We start from the raw sequence: 19767 nt of genomic DNA on the forward strand, positions 1-19767 counted from the left end.
ATGTCCCTGCGCCCACCCCAGGGAACATGCATTCTGCAAAAAGCATAGTTTTGGAGCCAGGCAGGCCCGGTCCTGGGCAGGTGCGTCAGTTTCTCCACCTGTAAAACGACAGGCCCTTGAAAGGCTTTTAACAAAAGCCACTGGAGGTGGCTGGGCTGGTGCCTGCTGCTCCCTGTGGACCTGCATGGGAAGGTTCATGAAGGCCAAAGTCCCGCCGGCCTCTGCCTCTCAGGACACTCCAGCGGATGGCCTATCTGAACACGAGCAAGGTGATTCCAATGCCTTTCTCGGGGCTGCTGCTCTCGAAAGATGCACTTTTCCCAGGACTACTTATGGCGGGGGGGGGGGGGGGCGGGGGGTGGAGCGGGCCCTTGTGCTCAGTTGGCAGAATGTGTCAGAACGCAGGACCAGGGGCTGCAGGAAAGGGACAGGTGGGACGTGTGCCCGCCCTGGCGGACCCCAGGGCCCATCCTGGCTCCTGAAGTCCCCCCCGTGACAGTAGGCAAGCCACTTGATCTCTCCGACCCTCCGCCTTCTCATCTGGAAATCGGGGGATAGAGCCATTCATCAGGCCGACAGAGAACCGCTGGAGAGAATGACAACGTAGGGTCCTTGTGCAGCCGGCTAGGGCTGGAAACAAACCAATAAAAAGCAATAACGTGCATAAATGTCCTCCACACAGAGCTGGCACGGTTGGGGCTGGATGATACTGGCATTCCTCTCACACGCCCGAGGGAGAAAGTGGAATTGAGGTCCTCTAAGCCCTCGGGAATCATAAGAGTCATAAAAATAGCCAACATTTATGCAGCTTTTCCTGGGCCCAGTGCTATCCCAGACACTACTAACTCATGTATTCCTGAGTCTGGGAGGTTGGTACTCTCATTATGCCCATTTTTTGGGTGAGAAAACTGAGGTGCAGAAACGGGAAGTCACCTGCATAAGGCCATGCAGCAGAGAGCTAACTAACTTTGAAGCCCTCCATCGGCTCCGCCTCTGGTCCCCCTGATAAGCTTGGGTACTGCCCTGAGCACCCAGGGAGGGTGGGGGCCTGGGATGAAGGTAGGTCCCGATGCAGGATTTGTTCTGACCTGAGACGGGGCATCGATCACTTCCGTCTTTCCATTTCTCCGTTCCCCAGCAAGCCAACAGCCAACCGCCACTGGGAAAGGGCAGGGTTAATCTCCCAAGCTGTCAGGTCTTGTTTAGAAACCTGAACATTCCGAACATATTGACAAAGCAAGGGGGCTGCATCGGGGAGAAGGTTCTTAGCAAAAGAGGCGATGCTAATCCAATGTGACAGAGGTATTTTTGTCTTAGGCCAGAAAAGCAGAGAGTGAAAATTGCTCCTGGGGAAGGGGGGGGGGGGGTCAACCAGCTGGGTGCCGACTCAGGAAGCCCTGGGTGGGGGCTGCCGTGGGGTGAGCGCGGGGCTCCATTTCCCTGGAATTGTCTATGAGAAGGCAAGGCCTTGATGTCTCTGCTCTTAGTCACAGCAGAAAGCACGGGCTAGGAGCATGAGAAACTCGTTATTTGGTCCAACCTTGTCATTTCTCAAGTGGGAAAACTGAGGCTGGAGCAAGGGAGTGAAGGCTTGATTCTATCAACTATCCATCAAAGAGCATTAGTTAGAAGCGGTTCCCCTCCCACCATGGCAATGAGGGATTTAGAAGAGCAGCTGTGGCTCCCTTCATGACTTTGATTTGGATTCAAGTCCCTGCTGTGTGGTGCAGGGCAAACTATTTAGGCTCTCTTAGTCTGTTTCCTTGGTAAAATGAGGACAATAATCCCGAAACCCCAGAGAGCTGTGGGGAGAATTACACGAAGGAAATGTAGGTGCACCCATCCTGCCCTTTGGTCGCATGAACAGGCACAGACTCAGGGCAGCTAAACATCCAAAAACTCAACTGGAAGGACAGGGGCTCACAGGTATTTACTCAGAAGAAAATCCAAAGTCCCAGGAGAGGTTCTGATTGGCTGAGCTTGGGTCCCAGGCCTGCCCTTAACTACAGTTGGGCAGGGCTATTGATTGACAGTCCACTAAGCCTATAGAAAAGGGAAGTTACTCAGAAGCAAAACAATGGACAAACTGACTGTACTGAAAGGGCTCCCATCAAGTTGCAGAGACCTGTGTGCATTGGAGTTTATTCTTCTGGTCACTAAGGTCAGTGCTTTCAGGAATGAGGTCAAATTTCCCGCCTCCTGTGACACTGAGACATGGTGACTGCCAGCCCCCCGCGGAGGGGAAGATCGGGTTTCAGGCAAACTGGGTCAAGCCGGGTGTTGCTTCAGACCTCCAAGCGTTCAGTTCAGGCAGACAGTCACTGGACTGGCTCATCTAACAGGCGGGGGAAACAAGTAGTCAATTCAGGCGAACAAGTGTTCGATTTAGTCAACAAGCTCAGCCACTGCCCTAGAGGGTCATTTGTTTTCATGAAAGAAAGTGTGTTTGATTCATATTGACCGAACTGGGTGCGTCAGGCAGACACAACCAATGACTCAGACTAAGTGGGGGGAGCAGAGATGCTGGGGAACACTGCGGAATCTGGCGGTTCATCCCCCATGCCTCCAGCAGCCCAAATGGGAGCTTAGCAGGCACACATCCCACGGTGTAACTCCCCTTGCTTGAAATGCTAACAGGATTGCTTATAGCATGGACTTCAGGACACCCATTCCGCCCCTTCCGAGCTGTGCAACTTTGGGCAAGTCCCTTTGTCTCTCTGATCCTCTTAACAAAGTAAAAGATTTTTCAACACTTTCTTGGAGAGTGTGTGTGCGCGTGTGTGTGTGCGTGTGTGTGTGTGCGTGTGTGTAGAGTGCCCCAGAAGCAGTCTGAGATATAAATAGGTCTGTGGAGTAAACGCAAATCCAGTGTGCAGTCCTCGAAATTCTGAATTTCAGATGTGGGAACTCGGATCGTAAAGCTCCCCTTCATTCATGTGCTGCGTTTGTGGGTTTGATTTTGAAACTTGTGCCAATACTGACAAAAATATTTTGTGGGCTGGTGGTGGACTTTTTTTTTTTCTCTTTTATCTCTGTCTATATTTTTGGTATCTACTTTGCCAGAATTTCTTTGTTTTAGAATATTTCCCTTTGTATAAAAACTTGATTCTTAATCTAAAATGGGGTATTCTTTCCTTTTGAAAAATTAACCTTTAATGACATAATGGATACATGAAAACATCTCCCCCTGTAAAAGTGCCCTCAACTTTCAGGGAATACTGAAACCACTTTAAGTCACTGGTACCCACCCTCCGAATCATGGCCCCAACACCCCTCCTGCCATCATCAGCAATTTGGAGTGGATTTTTTCAAACTTTCTGTATAACTTACCTTTACGTACTCTACGTATATTTCCTTATTTGTTCTCAAGAAAATGAACAATCATGTGGAAGTCACACCCCACATAATATCCTGCCATTTGCTCAACATTATGACTTGGAATCAATTCCATGGCTGTATGCTGAGATTACCTCTTTTTTTTTTCAACTGCTGCTTAATATTGCCATGCATGGCATATTTAGTCATCCCCCTTTGGTGGGCACTTAGGTTGTGGCCAGTTTTTGCCATAACAAATAATACTGTAAAGACCTTCCCTGTACATTTCCCTTGGGTATACATGCAAGTGTTTCTGTTAGGGTTTTGACTTGAGAATCCTATGTGTAAAGGATTTCAGAGCTTTTTCTTGGCTTTTGGTTTGTTTTTAACTCAACCAGTATTGGGGCGCCTGGGTGGCTCCGTCGGTTGAGCATCTGAGATACTTCAGCTCAGGTCATGATCTCGCGGTCCGTGAGTTCGAGCCCCGCATCCGGCTCTGTGCTGACAGCTCGGAGCCTGGAGCCTGCTTCGGATTCTGTGTCTCCCTCTCTCTCTGCCCTTCCCCCGCTCGTACTCTCTCTCGAAAATAAACAAACAGGGGCGCCTGGGTGGCGCAGTCGGTTAAGCATCCGACTTTAGCCAGGTCACGATCTCGCGGTGCGTGAGTTCGAGCCCCGCGTCAGGCTCTGGGCTGATGGCTCGGAGCCTGGAGCCTGTTTCCGATTCTGTGTCTCCCTCTCTCTCTGCCCCTCCCCCGTTCATGCTCTGTCTCTCTCTGTCCCAAAAATAAATAAAAACGTGGAAAAAAAATTAAAAATAAAAGAAAATAAACAAACATTAAAAAATTAAAAATAAACAAGCAAAAATAAATAAATCAACCAGTATTTTTTACAAACCATGCTATTGAGATACACTTCATACCCAACAGGATGCATCCGTTTAAAGTACGCAGGTCAGTGGGTTTTACTATATTCCCAGATTTGTACAGCCATCACCAAATCTGATTTTAAGATATTTTCTTCACCCCCCCCCAAAGAAATCCCATACCCATCAGCAGTGGCTTCTTAATCCCCTCCCTTCAGCTCCTGACAACCATGAATGTACCATCTGTCTCTATGGATTTGTCTCTTCTGGGCTTTTCACATACACGGAATCACACAATATGAGGTCTTCTGTGACTGGCTTCCGTCACCGAGCATAAAGAAATTGGCGCATGTTGTAGCATGTATCAACATATCGTGCCTTTTTATTGTCAAATAATCAATCCCCTCTTTTGACGGCTTACTTTCTACCATGCAGGGTGTCAGTTCCCACAGAGTGCCCATCAAGCATTGCTCCTGTGATCATCCCCCTTTTACAGATGAGGAAACCAGGGCTCGTGACTTACCCACGATCACGCAGGAAAGTAAGCGGCAGAGCTGGAGATGAGCCCGGGTCTGTTGAGCTCCCAAGCCTGTGTCCTCGTGGCGGAACCACGCCACCACTGCAGGAAGCAAGAAGGGGGTGGAGAGCGTCTCATGAGCTCGATGTGCAGATCACAAAGTCCTTTTTGCTCACATGATGCCTCTGGGTCGCTGTCATGATTGCTGACGATTGCCCTGTGAGGCTGAACGGAATGCGAGGGACGTCTTACCCAAGGCTAACACGACCAAGGTCAGATTTCCCACGCTGCTTGCTTGCACAGCTTTTCAGCATGTCTCCCTCTCTCGCGCCTCCCTCGTCTAGTGCTTTTTCTCTCTGATCCTAATTTCTCAGCTTCTGATCTTCGGGGGCTATGACATCAGGCTGGTATGTTACCTCTTTTTTAGGGCTGGATGCCAAGAAAGCGATAATGGGTTGTAAGTAGGGTCGAAGTGGGTTTTCCCATGAGTAGGGCAAATCTCGCTGCCTGAAACGGTCAAGACTCCACTCTCGAAAAGTCCTGCAACTCTCCATCCGACTGTAACCGCCTAGCGGGGACAAGAATAATAGAAGTGACTTTCTCCTTGGGAGAGGCTTTCGCCTCCTCTTTGGATCTCCTCCTCTGAGCCCAGTGGGCTGGGGGTTTAGAGTCTCTTTTCGTAGGAGACTAAAGCTTGAGGCCACACATCCGGTAGGAGGGGGCCGGGGTTGGAGCCTGGGACTGCGGGACCCGAGTCAGCCGCTGCCACACCAGCTCACCACTGGTTCCGTCAGGCATGCCTCGTGTCCCACCCTGCTCCCTGGTACGATGCAGTACCCAATCGCAAGTTGAATAAAAGCAGCTTCCCACATTTTTAAAATTGGGAATAGAGGTACCGGGCCAATATTTGCTTTTGTGTAGTGTGTGAAGGCTCAAGGGCAACTCTGCTGTTACTTGCTGTGTGGCCCAGGGAAAGTTGTTCACCCTCTCCGGCACCTGGCTGGTTCCTGGTCCCGCCAGGGGCCACTGGCACCATAAATCCTGCCAGTCATGGCTCTGGGTTTATCCCAGGCTTGAACAAGTCCCTTTCACTCTCTCTCTCTCTCTCTCTGTCTCGCTCTCGCTACCACAGGTCACTTATTCACGCAACAAACATCTATTGAGCAGGTGAGTGGAGAGAGATAGATGCACACACTGGTCCTGATTCAAGGCGGGCTGCGACCGTGCCCTTTGGGCGCTGCATATGAGGGAAAGGAAGTCCTGCTCTGGACGGGCTCCAGGAGCAGGTGGCCTTTGGGAGGGGGGCAGAGCCCGGGTGCAAGTGACAGGTAAGAGGGGAGGGCATCCCAGGCAGAGGGCGCAGCTCGAGCAAAGGCCCAGAGGTAGATAACCCTGGGGTGTGTCTGGGGCCAAGCGGTGTGCCTGGTGAGGCCGGAGGGTGCAGATGTGGGCGGCGCAATTGGAGGGTATGTTGGGCCAGACCTGCAAGGCCTCGAAGGCCAGGTGAAGAGCTAGACTTGGCCCTGAGGTGTTTCAGCAAGGAGGGGGCTCACACAGACCTCTGAAGGCTCCCCTTGGCCCCGCGGCTCCCCACACCGTCAGAGCAGCCCCGTGAGGTCTGCGGTGTGATTGCTGCTTTCACAGAAATGGAAACCGAAGCCCCACCAAGGTGAATTAAAGTGCCCACAGTCACAGAGCCGAAGGGGCATTGCGAGGACAGAGCTGCAGACAAGATGGCCAGGTCAGTTTTTCCATCTGTAAAATGGACATATTGGGAGGGCCCTTCCCAGTCAGGCGCTCTGCTCTCTGGTCCCCACCCCCGCCAGCCACCCAGATCCCAGTCCCAGACAGGACACCCGTTGAAAGGTCACGCCTATGCCTTGACATTTTCCGTGCGTCTCGCCGCCCCCCCCCTCGTCTTAACACCCCTACCTCATCCCACCTCAAGGGAGTCTGGCCCTGCCCTCTCTGGGCTCTCTCATGCCAGACACTGCTCATCTGCCATTAGTCACCAGTTGGTAGAGAAATTAAGGCCTTCAAATGCCCTATCATGGTCCCACCCACTACTCCCCTGCCCTGCCCTCCCCCGCTCCTCCCAGCTCAGGCCATCTCTGGCCTGGGAGTTCCTTGTCCTTGGAGAACAGCAAAGCCCGGCCAGGCCCTGGGAGCCCAGTCGTGCTGTGTGACCTCAGGCAGTTTCCCCGACCTCTCTGAACCTTATTCTTTTCTTCCTTTCCTTCCTTCTTTCCGTTCTTCCCTCAACTCTCTCTGACTCATCCCTCCCTCTCTTACACCACAAACGTTTATTGAAACTACCAGGCACCAATGGCTCAGAAGCATTGACAACTGCCCTCGGAAGCCTCACTTACAGAGAGCTGTAGGACTGAACCTGACCCAGGCCCCTGAGGCCCTACCGCTGGGAGGGAGGGGGTGGGGAGCAGGTGGAATCGGACTGACCTCTGAACCACGGAAGAGTCAGCACAGGCTTTTGAATCAACCCCGGGTTCCAAGCTCCCACTTCCTGGGAGCTGTGTGACTTTGGGCAAGTCACTTCACTGCTCTGAGCCCCAGTTTCCTTATTTAACAAACGACGAGCATCGTATTGTGAGATTTAAAAGGCATGTCTGGCTGGTACGAGGTTATTCAAAAGTTCTAAGAATTCACTTCTGTCAGGGTTCCTGGGTGGCTCAAGTCGGTTCAGCATCTGACTCTTGGTCGCGGCTCAGGTCATGATCTCACGCTCTGCCCTGGCAGTGTGGAGCTTGGAATTCTCTCTCCCTCTCTCTCTCTGCCCCTACCCCACTCATATTCTCTCTCTCTCTTTCTCTCTCTCTCGGATAAATAAATAAGCTTTAAAAAAACTTTAAAAACCCTCACTTTTGAGGCCTGGAACCTTAGAGAGGTGAAGGACTGATCTCCCTAACGGTGGAGTTTAGGGAGTGACTCAACTTCATCAGTCAGCGACCCCGGGTACAAGACTTATTTGGGAGGCAGAGACTTCTTCTGAGCACCTCTAGACAATAGACAATATTCTCCGTTGTCTGCAGCCTGTTTTACTCACACATATTAAAACTATTAAAATGGTATTCTTAGTATACCCGTTTTATATAGGAGGAAACTGAGGCTCAGAGAAGTCTAGTAACTTGCCCAGGGTCACACAGCCAAGAGTGAGCCCAGATGCTCTGACCATTGCACTGCACTCCTCCCGCGTGGAGGTGAAGGACCCCTGCCTACGCTCTCTGAGGACCTTAAGCCCATTGCCACCCTCTCTGGGTCTGCCTTTCCTTTAGTGAAATGGAGTTTTGAATCTTTACTTGTCCAATAAAGTAAGACAAGGCAGGATTTCCCAGCCCCTCTGAACAGATGGGAAAGAGTGGGGCGAGGGTCCCCTGGTCCCCAGGCCTGGAATCAAGCCTTTAAGCCCAGCCTGGGCTCTGGCCACTACTTGTCACTTCTTGGAAGCCGGTCCCGACCTTTGATTGCTCAAGTCACTGTGTCACTAAGGTGGCCGCAGTTCTATGGAAAGGGCAGAGGAAGGAACAGGAGGCAGCTGTCTGGGTCGCGTACAGGCCCGGGGCTCTGGGCCAGGTCCCCTACCAGGAACAACCCGATGGGTATTCTAAAGAGAGTCGAGTGGGTTCCTGTCCTGGAGGGAGCTCCCAGACGGGTTGCAAAGGAAAATTAGTACCAAGTAGAGGAGAAGGTATTATTTCCAAGTGGAAGAGAATGGACAGAAGCAAAATGCACCCTTTCGCCTGGGGCAGGGCTGACATTTGTAGAAACATACAGCCTGCGGTACCCCTTCTACCAAGCCTGACAGTCCCCAGCCCTCCTGTTTCTCCTTGAGGTCCCTGTCCCTCACGGCCAAGTGTTTTGGGACACTTGGCTATTTTGCTCCAAAACTCAGGGACCCCCGGTTATTAAGTGCTCGTTACCTACCAGGTGCTCAACCTCAGTCTTTTTGGTAGTCTTAACTCCAGGCCTACAAGAAAGGAATTCTTGCCACCATTTTGCAGAGGGGAGACTGAGGCCCGGAGAGTCAACCTACCCGCCTGCGGTCACACAACTGGTCGGGGTCGGAGCAGGAACTCCAAACCTGGTTTCTTGGTTGCTGTCGCTCACCCTGCTTCTTCCTCCGAGCTCTTGCCAGCTGCAGGAAACAGTTTTTGTTACCGTATCTGTAAAAGGGGGCAATTACACGGTTCACTCACAGGGTTCTGTTTTACAGGTCAGCAGGACCCAGCACTGTGTCGCGAGTTTGCTCCCCTAAGACCCCCGACAGGGCCCATTTGACCCAGGGACAAACAGCCACTAAAGCCACGTGGATGTATTCCCTCCACTAGGTCGCACAGGAATGGAAACTAAGGCCAGTTTGGCAGCCCAGATCCATCAATACGTATGGAACTTGTTCCAGAAAAAAAAAATTGGGGGAGGCCCACAGGCTCCAGTCTCTCCGGGGACCCTCCCTGCTCAGGCTTCCCGGTGGGTGGGAAGCATAGGAGCCTGGAGAACCAGAGAGACCAGGATGAGTTTGGCCAAGGTGCTGGGTTCCAGGGGTCAGAGGCTGAGTCCCTGGAAGTTTGGCTTTGTTTCCTTCTGGCACACAGTGGATCCGCCGGGAAACTCAGTGGAGGGAGCGCAGGGGAAGAGAGGGAGAGATGGGTGGGGGAGCGGACGGGTTGCTGGATGGACGACGGATGATGAGATGGGCTGAGGGGTGGACGGGAGAGGCAGATTATCAGTTTTGCCGCAGGAAGTGGTGTGGGTGTGCCTGTCTTTGTGGGATGTGTGCACGTCTGCACGCGAGCCCACGTCTGCGTGGGGGTCTATCTCAGAGTTTCTGCAGTTTTGTGTGTCTGTGGGTGCCCCGCTCTGCTTGTGTCCACACCTGATGATGTGTGTGTGTGTGTGTGTGTGTACTTCTGTGCCCAGGTGCCTCTATCACCCAGAGTCTGATGATGTGTCCAGGTGCCTCTGTGTGTCCTGATCTAATTCTGTGTCTCTGTCCATTGCCGTCGCAGCCTCGAGTGCTGTCCGCTCCCCCAGGGGGCGCCCTTGCCCAGCTGCCACTCCTCTCCTCTCAGGCTCCTGCCCCCCGGTGCACCAGAACTGGCTGAGAGCAGGGCCCAGAATGGGCAAAGGTGGCCCCGCCGTGGCCCCGCCTTCTGGCGCGGCCCCGCCCCCTGCCCGCCCAAAGCGGGCTATAAGTTCTCTGTCCCTCTCAGCTTCAGCAGTGCTCGCCTTCAGTGGTCGCACTTGGAGGGTCCTGCCACCCGTCAGAGGAGCCACCGCCACCATCTGACCATGGCCGAGGGTGAGTATCAGGGTCAGCGCTGCCGCCACTCACGGGCCCGCTCCTGGCCACCCCTCCCTGTCCCAGGGGTCCCCCCTGTGCCATGGTCGGCTGGGGGTCAACACCTGGCAGGCGCTCTCCCCAGTCTGGAGAGCAACAGGAAGGCTGGGCTGGGTGAGAAGGGCCCGGCTCCCCTTCAGGCCTGGCCCCGCTGGGGCCTTTCCATCCCCAGGGCAAAATCATTAACCCCTGCCTCCCCGAATCAGATAAAGCAGTGGAACATGCAGGCGTGTTGTCAACTGCAGAGCACTGGACTAACGGGCCACTGTCACTTGTCCTCGGTCAGTTAGCAGGGCTGGGTCCCTGCTGTGGGCCGGCCGGCACGAAGCTGTGCAGCGGGGTCTGGCCTGGCCTCAGGACACTTAGCTTTGGTTGGTCCCTGCCAGCCGCGGGGAGGAGGCCTGCATGTCGTACCTAGAGGTGTGCAAGTCATGCCTGGCTGACCCCTTGGCCCTGGGGCCAGAGAAGAGGTTCTAGCACCCTCTGGGCTGAGAGCACACATGTTCTCTAAGGTCCCCTCCGGCCCCCAAGTTCTGCAACCCCAGTCTTTGGCCACTTGTCGATTCTCAGTTTCCCCTCCCATAAAACATGGATGGGTCGCCCTCGGTACATCCGTGAGGGCCAAGGGGAGTGGAGTCGGGGTCCGATTAATTTCCTACCTGCTCCCCCACTCCACACACCACACACACACACACACACACACACAGTCGCAGTGGTGGCAGCACTCCCGTCCCAGGGGAGGGGTTTCTGCAATGCAGGGTGTCCGTGGACTAAAGCGGCTGGACCCCGTGACCCGGCTCACTCTCGGCTCGAGTCCATGTGGAGAGGGCCTCCACACCACACTGCAGCCCGGGAAGGAGGCGCTGGGAGAGGGGCTCTGAAGAGGGACATGGGGCATGTGGAGCAGGGACGGGAGGAGGGAAGCTGACCAACCGTGTGACCTCGGGCTCCCCTTGTCCCTAGCTGGGATCTGGCCCCCCAACACGTGAGATCAAAAACCAGCTCAGGGCTGGCTGTGATGGGTCCTCTAGGTGGCATCTCGGATGCAGTTTCCCATCCCTGGCCCCGAGGGAGGCTCCGTGGGGCTGGGGGGCCCTGGAGGTGCCAGCTGTGGATGACCTACCTGCCCCATTGCCACAGTGGCCGTCTCCTACAGGGGTCCCGCTGGCCTGGGAGACCTGGGGTCCTTTACTCAGTGCAGAAATCCTATGATCCTGGAGCTCAGTGCTTCTGCACCTTGGGAGCTGGGCATGACTTCTGGAGATTCTTCTTTAGATAATAGCCCAAGAAAGCACCCCACCTGTCCCAGCCCAGGAACTGACAATCTCTCTGTGGTCTTCCAGGGGCGCGATGGTGGTCTCTTCCTGCTTAAGCTCTCTGGAGTAGAAGTTTTCAAAAACAGTGTTTCCTCACCCTAGCGGGCCAGCCAGAGGCCCTCCCTGGCGGTGGGGGAGGTCTCTCCTGCCGTGAGCCCCAGGGGGCAGCTCCCTCGGGTCTCTTCCCAGGCTCAGAACAACACGGGAGTGTTAGGGAAGGGAAGGAAGGAGTGGGGGAGATGGGGAGCAAACCCCGAGCCGTGGAGCGAGGGGCTTCCAGTGCAGGCTCCAGAATCCACAGCCCGGGTTCAAATCCCAATGCCGCAGCTTGCCTCGGAATGTCTCCTCCCAGTGGTGATAGTATCTGCATAGGTGGAGTCTTTGTTGTGAGGTTTTGGGGGAGAAAAGCCGTGTCAAAGCCCTCTCTCAGCAGTCACCGGGCACTTGGGGATCTTCCACGGCAGAAGCAGGGCACCCGAGTCGATGGCCCCGTGGAAGGACCCACTTGCTGGGTGACTTTGGGCAGATCCCTGCCCCTGGGTCTCAGCTGGACCGCGTACTCTCCAAGGGCCCCACGGCTCTGAGAGTCCACCTTGCCCACTCTCCCCACGCTGCGGTCTTCTTAATCTTAACCTTGAGCTTGCCAAGATTTCTGAGGTGTGTGCTGCCCTCGGACTCCCCACCCCCGCCCATGACCTCTACCCCTGCCTCGGCCTTTAGCTCCCTCTGAAACCACAAATAGAGCTTCCACATAACTTCCTCTCCTAGTCCTCTCAGCAGCCTTTTGAGACTTCAGAGGAGGCACAGAGAGGGAGAGAGACCCGTCCAGGATCACACAGCAGCACTGCAGAACCGAAAAGCGTAGGTCCGGAAGTCTCCAAACCCTCTGTCATTTTCAAACCTTTTTTTATCATGGAGAATATTGAAGACACATCAAAGTAAAGAGAAGAATATAATACATGCCTGTGTTCTCATCACGCAGCCTCCTGTGGCCACTCCTGCCGCCCGGTACCCCTCGCCTCCCCACCCCTGCCCCTGTTATTTGGAAGCAAATCTCGGACATCACCATTTCACCTGCCAATATTTCAGTAAAACATAAGGGCTCTCTCTCTTTAAGACATGAATAACTTAACCAAAAGTCCTTAATATCGCCACGATTCCACGGGCATTCAAATCTGTGATTGTCTCATGAGTGTAATAAACGTTTCGAATAGTTTTTAAAAGACCAGGATCCAGATGAGGCCCGCAGAACACGATGGGTCGAAATGTGTCTTCCGTTTCTCTTAATCTGTAGTTTCTCCCTTCGACGAATTTTTTTCTTTTTTTTCCTTGCAGTCTTTTTTTTTTTTTTTTCAACGTTTATTTTATTTTTGGGACAGAGAGAGACAGAGCATGAACGGGGGGAGGGGCAGAGAGAGAGGGAGACACGGAATCGGAAACAGGCTCCAGGCTCTGAGCCGTCAGCCCAGAGCCCGACGCGGGGCTCGAACTCGCGGACCGCGAGATCGCGACCTGGCTGAAGTCGGACGCTTAACCGACTGCGCCACCCAGGCGCCCCTCAGTCTTTTTTTTTTTTAAGTTTATTTATTGATTTTGAGAGAGAGAAACAGAACGTGCCTGCAAGCGAGGGAGGGACAGAGAGAGAGGGAGAGGGAGAGAGAGAGAGTCCCAGGCAGGCTCTGTGCTCTCAGTGTCGAGCCAGACGCAGGGCTCGGTCTCAGGAACCGGGAGACGGTGACCTGAGCTGAAATGCAGAGTCGGACGCTTAACGGACTGAGTCACCCAGACGCCGCCCCACCTTGCGGTTTATTTGTTGAGACAACCAACTCCTCTGCCTTTTGTCTCCCAGAGGGTGAATTTTGTCGATCGCATCCTGGTTCTGTGTTTAACGTGTTCCTCAGTCCTCCGTATGCTCTGTAAATTGAAAGCCGAACCTACAAGGCAAAATTGAACCTCCGCCCAATACTGCCCCACCTCACTTTTAACAAAAGAACCCTTTAATCTTGACCGAATAGCTCCTGTTGAGTGAGCATTTGTTATGTGCCAGGCACTGTACTAAGTGGTTCACAGCAGTCCCGTGACAGGTGAGGAACGGGAGTCCAGAAAGTGGACTTGCCTGAGGTCACGATGCTGGAAGGCTCCTCCACATCCACGGAGCCCCGAGGGCACAACTGGCTGAGGGAGGCCACCCCGGCTCAGGCTCACGCCCCTCCTGCTGTCTCCGCAGAACTGGTGCTGGAGAGATGTGACCTGGAGCTGGAGGTCAATGGCCGTGACCACCACACAGCCGACCTGTGCCGGGAGAAGCTGGTGGTGCGGCGGGGCCAGGCCTTCCGGCTGACTCTGCATTTCGAGGGCCGAAACTACGAGGCCGGTGTGGACAGCCTCACCTTCAGTGTCACGACCGGTGAGTACCACCCCGTCGCCCCGACCTGCTCTGTTCTGTGATCTCCTGGCCCCCTGACGACGAGGCAGGTGGCTCCGTTCCTCTTTGCCAACCCCCCCCCCCAGAAGGTCCTAGTGGCCACTAGCTCCATTGTACAGATGAGGCAACTGAGTCCCAGAAAGTGGAAAGGGGATGCCCCAGGCCACCAGCCTCGTAAACAAGTTTGTTGGACACCCGGTTCCAGAACACCTGTTATCGCCCTGGATAACGGCTTCCTACCACAAAAGTCATCAAGACCCTGCCCAAATCAAAACAGCTTTCCAACTCTTATCAACAGCTACTTCCCCCAATCCACATAACCTGAAGGCCTCTGGGATCGGGCTTACGTCGGCTCTGGGTAGTGGAGAGAACCCAGCCGCCATCTCCCTGAGGGGACAATTTTGTGTTCCCATAGTTCCTTCTCCAGGCCTCAGGAGGGCTGCCTCAGGCTCAGGGGGTGGCAGACCTGGGCTCTGGTGTGGACTGGACTGCCTACCCGCTGTGTGACCTTGGACAAGTTGCTTAGCCTCTCTGGGCTTGAGTTTTACCTTGTGAAAAGCACTCCTGGTAGAAGGTGTTAGGTGAGAAGGGCCAGACGTGGCGGGGTGCCTTGTAGACGTTAGTAGCCGCTGCTGCTTTTGCTCTGGGGGGCCCAGTGACGGGTGGCCCCAGCCACCTCATCCCCACATGCCCGGTTCGCAATCTTCTCTGCTTGCCATTCCTGGGAAAGTGGCCTCGAATGCCGAAATCTCTGGATTTGGCTCCTGGTGGGAACCACTCCCTTGAGGTCAGCTAGGGGCCACCTGGCTGGGACTCTGCCCAAGGGTGAGAAAGGCCAGTTCTTTCTGAGACCACCGAGGGCAGAGAGAGCAGCAAACAGGCTGTGGCCCATATTTACCTGGGTGGCCGTTTGATAAGGCTTATCATGGTGCTTGCAGACTGGCCATGGATATCTCCCCCATGCCTTTCCTTCCTCCCTCTCTGCTTCTGGCACAGATACACCTACTACCCAGGGGCAGCACCCCCCCCCAACACACACACAACCAGTCCCCTTGGGGCCCTTTCTAACTGAACTGAGGAGCATCCGGGAGCCTCTGATCTTTCTAACTCAGTTTCCCTCTCTGTAAAGTGGAAGGTTGTAGTATATGACAGTTATGTGCTGGGTAGGATACCCTGAGAAGAGTCAAGGTCGGGGTCAGGCTTGGGATGATGAGAATCACAGCAACCTACTGCATGCATGCTCGTTCTCGATCTGCCCATCTGGGAAACGTACTGAGACCCCATTTTACGGATGAAAATACTGAGGCTCAGAAAGGTCAGGTTACCTGCCCAGGTCACGCGGTAAGTTAAGGACAAAGCAGGGTTCAAACCCTGCCCCCAGAATTGAGGCTTTTCACTGGTGAGCTGACAGCAGACATATTTACCTAATCACCATAAGGGCCTGCTGGGCCTCAGTTTGTTCTTCTGTGAAATGGAACAGTAGAGAAACTCCCAGAGGAGGCTACCACTGACTTCCCACCTTTCTCTTCTTTCAAGGCATCTCCTTTCTTGCTTCTTCTCCATTTAGCGAGGCGGCCGGGGGGCCAGGTAATTAGGCCTCAAGTTCAGGGCTGGGGGAGGGGGTGGGTACAGCTGACCTTCCCATCCCAGCAGCCAATCTCTGTTCTCCAGTCTCTACCAATTTATCTCAAACCATAGCCGGTCTGTGCTGGTCACCTCCACAGCCCCTCGAGCAGACACGGAGGGCACTCTATCTCTGGATGCACACAGCTTCCCTGTCTGGGCCACCAAGACCCTCCCATGGGCTGAGGAAGCCTGAGGGACAATACCAGGAAGCCAGGCCTTTCACCTCAAGGCCTGGTTTGGATCGGCACCCAGCCCCGGGCCTGGCCTGAGCACCTGGCTCTTGTGCTGGAACATTCTAGCTTGTGCTCAGCCTGTCCTGCCTCCTAAGGGAAACTGAGGCCCAGAGAGAGGAGAGAGCTGGCGAAGGTCACTCAGTGAATGGAGTATGTGGCCTGATCCTACACATACCCGGATGCTGTGTATCTCACCCAGACAGTTGGAGACCTGACAGGCTCTGTTACGGGACGCAGACCGCAATAGACAAACACTTTATCATGGGAATAAAGCTGTTTCCTTCCAAGAGGGGACCAAGCTTTGGAGGGTGAGTGGGGTGGGAGTGAGGCCAGCCTGAGGGAGTGAAAAGAACCTTTATGAGGTTAATAGAGGGCTTTCCTCTGGAAGGTTGCCCTCGTCCACCCCCCTACTCCACCCAGTCATGGTCTGGGATAGTCCCCAGGACTCCTCAGGTCTCCAGGTCATTTAGGCCCACAGGGATTCCCCGAAGCATCTCTGGCCCCACAAAGATGTGAAACCAAAGCCGATGACTTTTCGAAGCCAGCTTATGTGAGCAGTGGTGGCGGGGGGGGGGCGGGGGAGGGGCGGGGAACAACCTGTTCTCTCCCCGACCCCCCATCCGGGGACCCTTGGAAGAAAGCAGTGTGTGTGTGTGTGTGTGTGTGCACGGCTGCCCCAGGACGGGGAGAAAGGGAAATGTTTCCTGACCTGTCCTTGAGAGTGGTATGTCAATAGAGAGAGTGGCTATGGGACCTGGCCCAGGCTATTCCCATGGTGACCAGATCACTGGATGTCCAAACAGGGACATTTCTGAGAATGAAAGGACACCATTAAGAATTATGCTGGGGCCGCAGGTATAAACTGGGGCTGTCCCAGGCAAACTGGTCTCCCCGCCTTTGTCCCTTGCAGCCTCAGTTTCCATATCTGTAAAGTGATTCAGTTGAACAAGACAATTTCTACATTCCGCCCCAGTCCTCAAAATCTGTTGTTTGGCCTGGGGATTCTGACTTTTAATAACACTGAGGAATGCTCACATTTACTGCACAATTACTGCACTGGTCACTGTTTTGAACGCTTCCTGAGAAGTCCTTTGCCGGTCCTCCAAACCGGGCTAGGAAGTGAGAGTGACAATAATAAACCAGAGCTATCATTTATTGAGCACTTACTGTGTGCCAGGCACCATGCGATGTACCTCAACTGCTTTAGGCTTTACAATGACCTTACGAGGAGCTAGGTATACTGTAATTGACCCCATTTTACAGATGAGGACACCGAGGCCCAAGGAAGCTAAGTAGCTTGTCCGAGGTCACAGAGCCAGTTTCAGACACAGGATCGACCCTCCTCAGGCATGTGGTCCAAGCCTGTTTTCTTCCTGGATGAGAAAATTGCAGATCAGAGAGGCCTGGTGATTTAGCCCCAGCTCACGGAGCGCTCAGAACCTGAGAAGGGGGACCAGACCCAGGCTGGCTCTTGGGGCCCTGTGCTGCCTGACTTCTCAGGCTTATAGCTGACTCCTGGCACCCAGTCAGGGCCTCGGAGGCCTGTGTCATGCCTGTTAGCTCATGGTTATATTTGGGCTCGGGTGTGGCCGGGGCTGTCGGGTGGGTAGGAGGAGGCAGGGTGCTGGGAGGGAGCCCCTCCGTGAACAAGCCCCCATATTGTTAACAGCAGGTGGGCAGAGCTACAGGGAGGGAGATGAAAGGATAAAAATAAACTTTCCCGGGCAGCCGCCCAACCAGGCAGAGAAGGTTCTGTTTCTCCTCTCGGCCACCCAAGTCCAGAAAAGATGACCAGCCCCTCCTCGCCCTCCCATGACTCAAACCTGCCTGCACAGGCAGGGCCCTCCCCGCACCAGGAAAAGCAGGCTCCCTATCTCACTGAAGCTTCCAGACCCCTCACAAGAGACCACAGGAATGAGAGGCGCCGTGGAGGACAGCCCAGAGCCTGGAGAACTGGGCTCGGATGCTGACGTTGCCCCAGACCCCTACGATATCCTCGGGAGACCCCCTCCTCTCTGAGCCTCAGTTTTCCCATCTGTACAAGCGGTCTCAGGGAAAGCAGGCGGTGGGGGGCGGTGGTTATAACTACCTCCTTGGAACTGCCTTTGAAGATACAGAGGCCAAAAGCCGGAGGGGGCCCTGGGGAGACAGATACCTAGAGGCTGTATGGGCCAGCACCTACCAGCAAGGGGCCTCCCAGACGGGTTCCTGTGGGGCATCAGAGGACCAAGGTCTTATCCTACTCAAAGTCTGGGCTTCTTCTTCTGAAAGGAAGAGCTGGACCCTTGCAGGTAAAGGATTTAGGAGGAAATGGAGCATTCATTGGTGCTACAGATGGACAAACTGAGCCCAGAGAAAGGGCGTGCAAAGTCACGCCAGCCCGGGCAGCGCGACGGAGGCCCTGCCCCAGGTTGAGCGGTCCCCTCCCCCGGGAGACATCTGTCCGGTTGGGAACCTGCTGTGGGCGCGAGACCTGTCGCATGCTCTTGCAAAAGCGCCCTGTGAGGTCGGGGTCTGACCCTCGCTTTACAGACGAGGAAACCCAGGCTCAGGGAGGTGAAACCTCTCGCCAAAGTTCCCTCAACGGTCGGCAGCGCACCTCGGCCTCCGACCCAGGCCCGTGGGACCCCCGGCGTGTGCCGGCCGCCGCCGGGTCTGCCGCCGTCCCTCCCTGCCCACGTCCGGCTCACGGCCACTGCTTCTCCTCTGTCAGGCCCAGCCCCCAGCGAGGAGGCCGGCACCCGGGCCCGCTTCCCGCTGTCCGATGCCGTGGAGGAAGGTGCCTGGACGGCCGAGGTGGTGGGCCAGCAGGACAGTGCCCTCTCGCTGCAGCTCAGCACCCCGCCTAACGCCCCCATCGGCCTGTACCGCCTCAGCCTGGAGGCCTCCACCGGCTACCAGGGCTCCAGCTTCGTGCTGGGCCACTTCATCCTGCTCTTCAACCCCTGGTGCCCAGGTGAGCCATACGATCCGTCGGCAGGGTGCGGAGACGGGCAGGGCCGGGCCCACCCACGGGGGCCGCTGAGGGTGGGGGCAGTGGGGCAGAAGAGACATCAAAGCAGGTTGAGCGAAACCCCCTCAGCGCCGTGCCGAGCTCCGGCCTCGCCAAAACCTTGCTATGTGAGTACTCTTATTATTATCCCTACTTATGGAGGAAAAGACAGGCACTCGGACACAAAATGACTTGCCCAAGGCCACACAGCTACCAAGGGACCTCACCCTGTGCCGGAACTCATGTGTTCCCACGGTACTGTGCCGGGGCACAGACGCGTCTCGGGTTCAGAGCCCCATTCGGGAATGCGGTGCCCAGGGGAGGCCCAGGGCCATGGCTCCACGTCTGGTGGTGTTTCGTGGGGCTCTGTTTGAAATCTCCCCAGACAGGCCTGGGGAGGGGAACCTGAGGGAGGTGGAGGGGTAGGGTAGCCAGGAGAGGCGGGCAGGAGCAGTTCGGTTACCTACGCGCCTCTTTGTACGCTCCCTCAATTCCTCCTCTCAGTAATCCCAAGGGGGAGATTGTTAGTGTCCTCGATTCCCAGACAGGAAGCAGGCTCAGAGAGGTCAAGTGGCTTTTGAAGGGTCCTCTAAGTAAGTAAGTGGGCAATGCTGGACAAAACTAGCAAGTTGCAGGGGACAGCTCAGAAGAAAGGAGGCTGGCTCGAGGAGGAAGGGGGAGGCGGGGGCTGCCACATCCCTTCCCGGGCCTCAGTTTCCCCATCTGACCGACAGGGCAGTCAGATCCATTTCTTTCTTGCTCCTGCACAGCACGGCCGAGAGAGATGCCTTGTGGGCAGGCCTGGGAATGGGGAGTCCCTCCTCGACGCTGGGGTCCAGCCACACATTCCAGCCTCTCCAGCATCAGACGACCAGTTCCTTACTGGACCACTGCTTTTATTTTTTTCTTCACCATTTTGGGACATTTTATAACACGTTTGAGGGGAAAGGTTTTTTATTTTCTCTTTTACATATCTTGGCTTTCATTTTTTTTTTTTTTTAAGCTTATTTACTTGGAGAGAGAGGGGACGAGCAGGGGAGGGGCAGAGAGACAGGGAGACGGAGAATTCCAAGCAGGCTCCGCGCTGTGAGTGCGGACCCCGATGCGGGGCTCAAACCCATGAACC

The 19767-nt window shown here is 54.9% G+C and overlaps 1 protein-coding gene across 1 annotated transcript in view; it reads left to right on the plus strand.

The window, feature by feature from the left end:
* Positions 1-9902: 9902 nt before the first annotated feature.
* TGM2 (transglutaminase 2) overlaps positions 9903-19767 on the plus strand; it is a 31891-nt gene continuing 22026 nt past the window's right edge. Inside the window, exons 1-3 of the mRNA XM_047068370.1 lie at positions 9903-10010; positions 13593-13772; positions 18363-18605. Coding sequence (XP_046924326.1) covers positions 10001-10010; positions 13593-13772; positions 18363-18605 — 433 coding nt within the window. The 5' untranslated portion in view covers positions 9903-10000. The remainder of the gene's footprint in view (positions 10011-13592; positions 13773-18362; positions 18606-19767) is intronic.

The sequence above is a fragment of the Lynx rufus genome, unplaced genomic scaffold (assembly GCF_022079265.1).
Source record: "Lynx rufus isolate CCGP_SWC_20201006 ecotype Redwood Valley unplaced genomic scaffold, mLynRuf1.p SCAF_8, whole genome shotgun sequence".
NCBI lineage: Eukaryota > Metazoa > Chordata > Mammalia > Carnivora > Felidae > Lynx > Lynx rufus.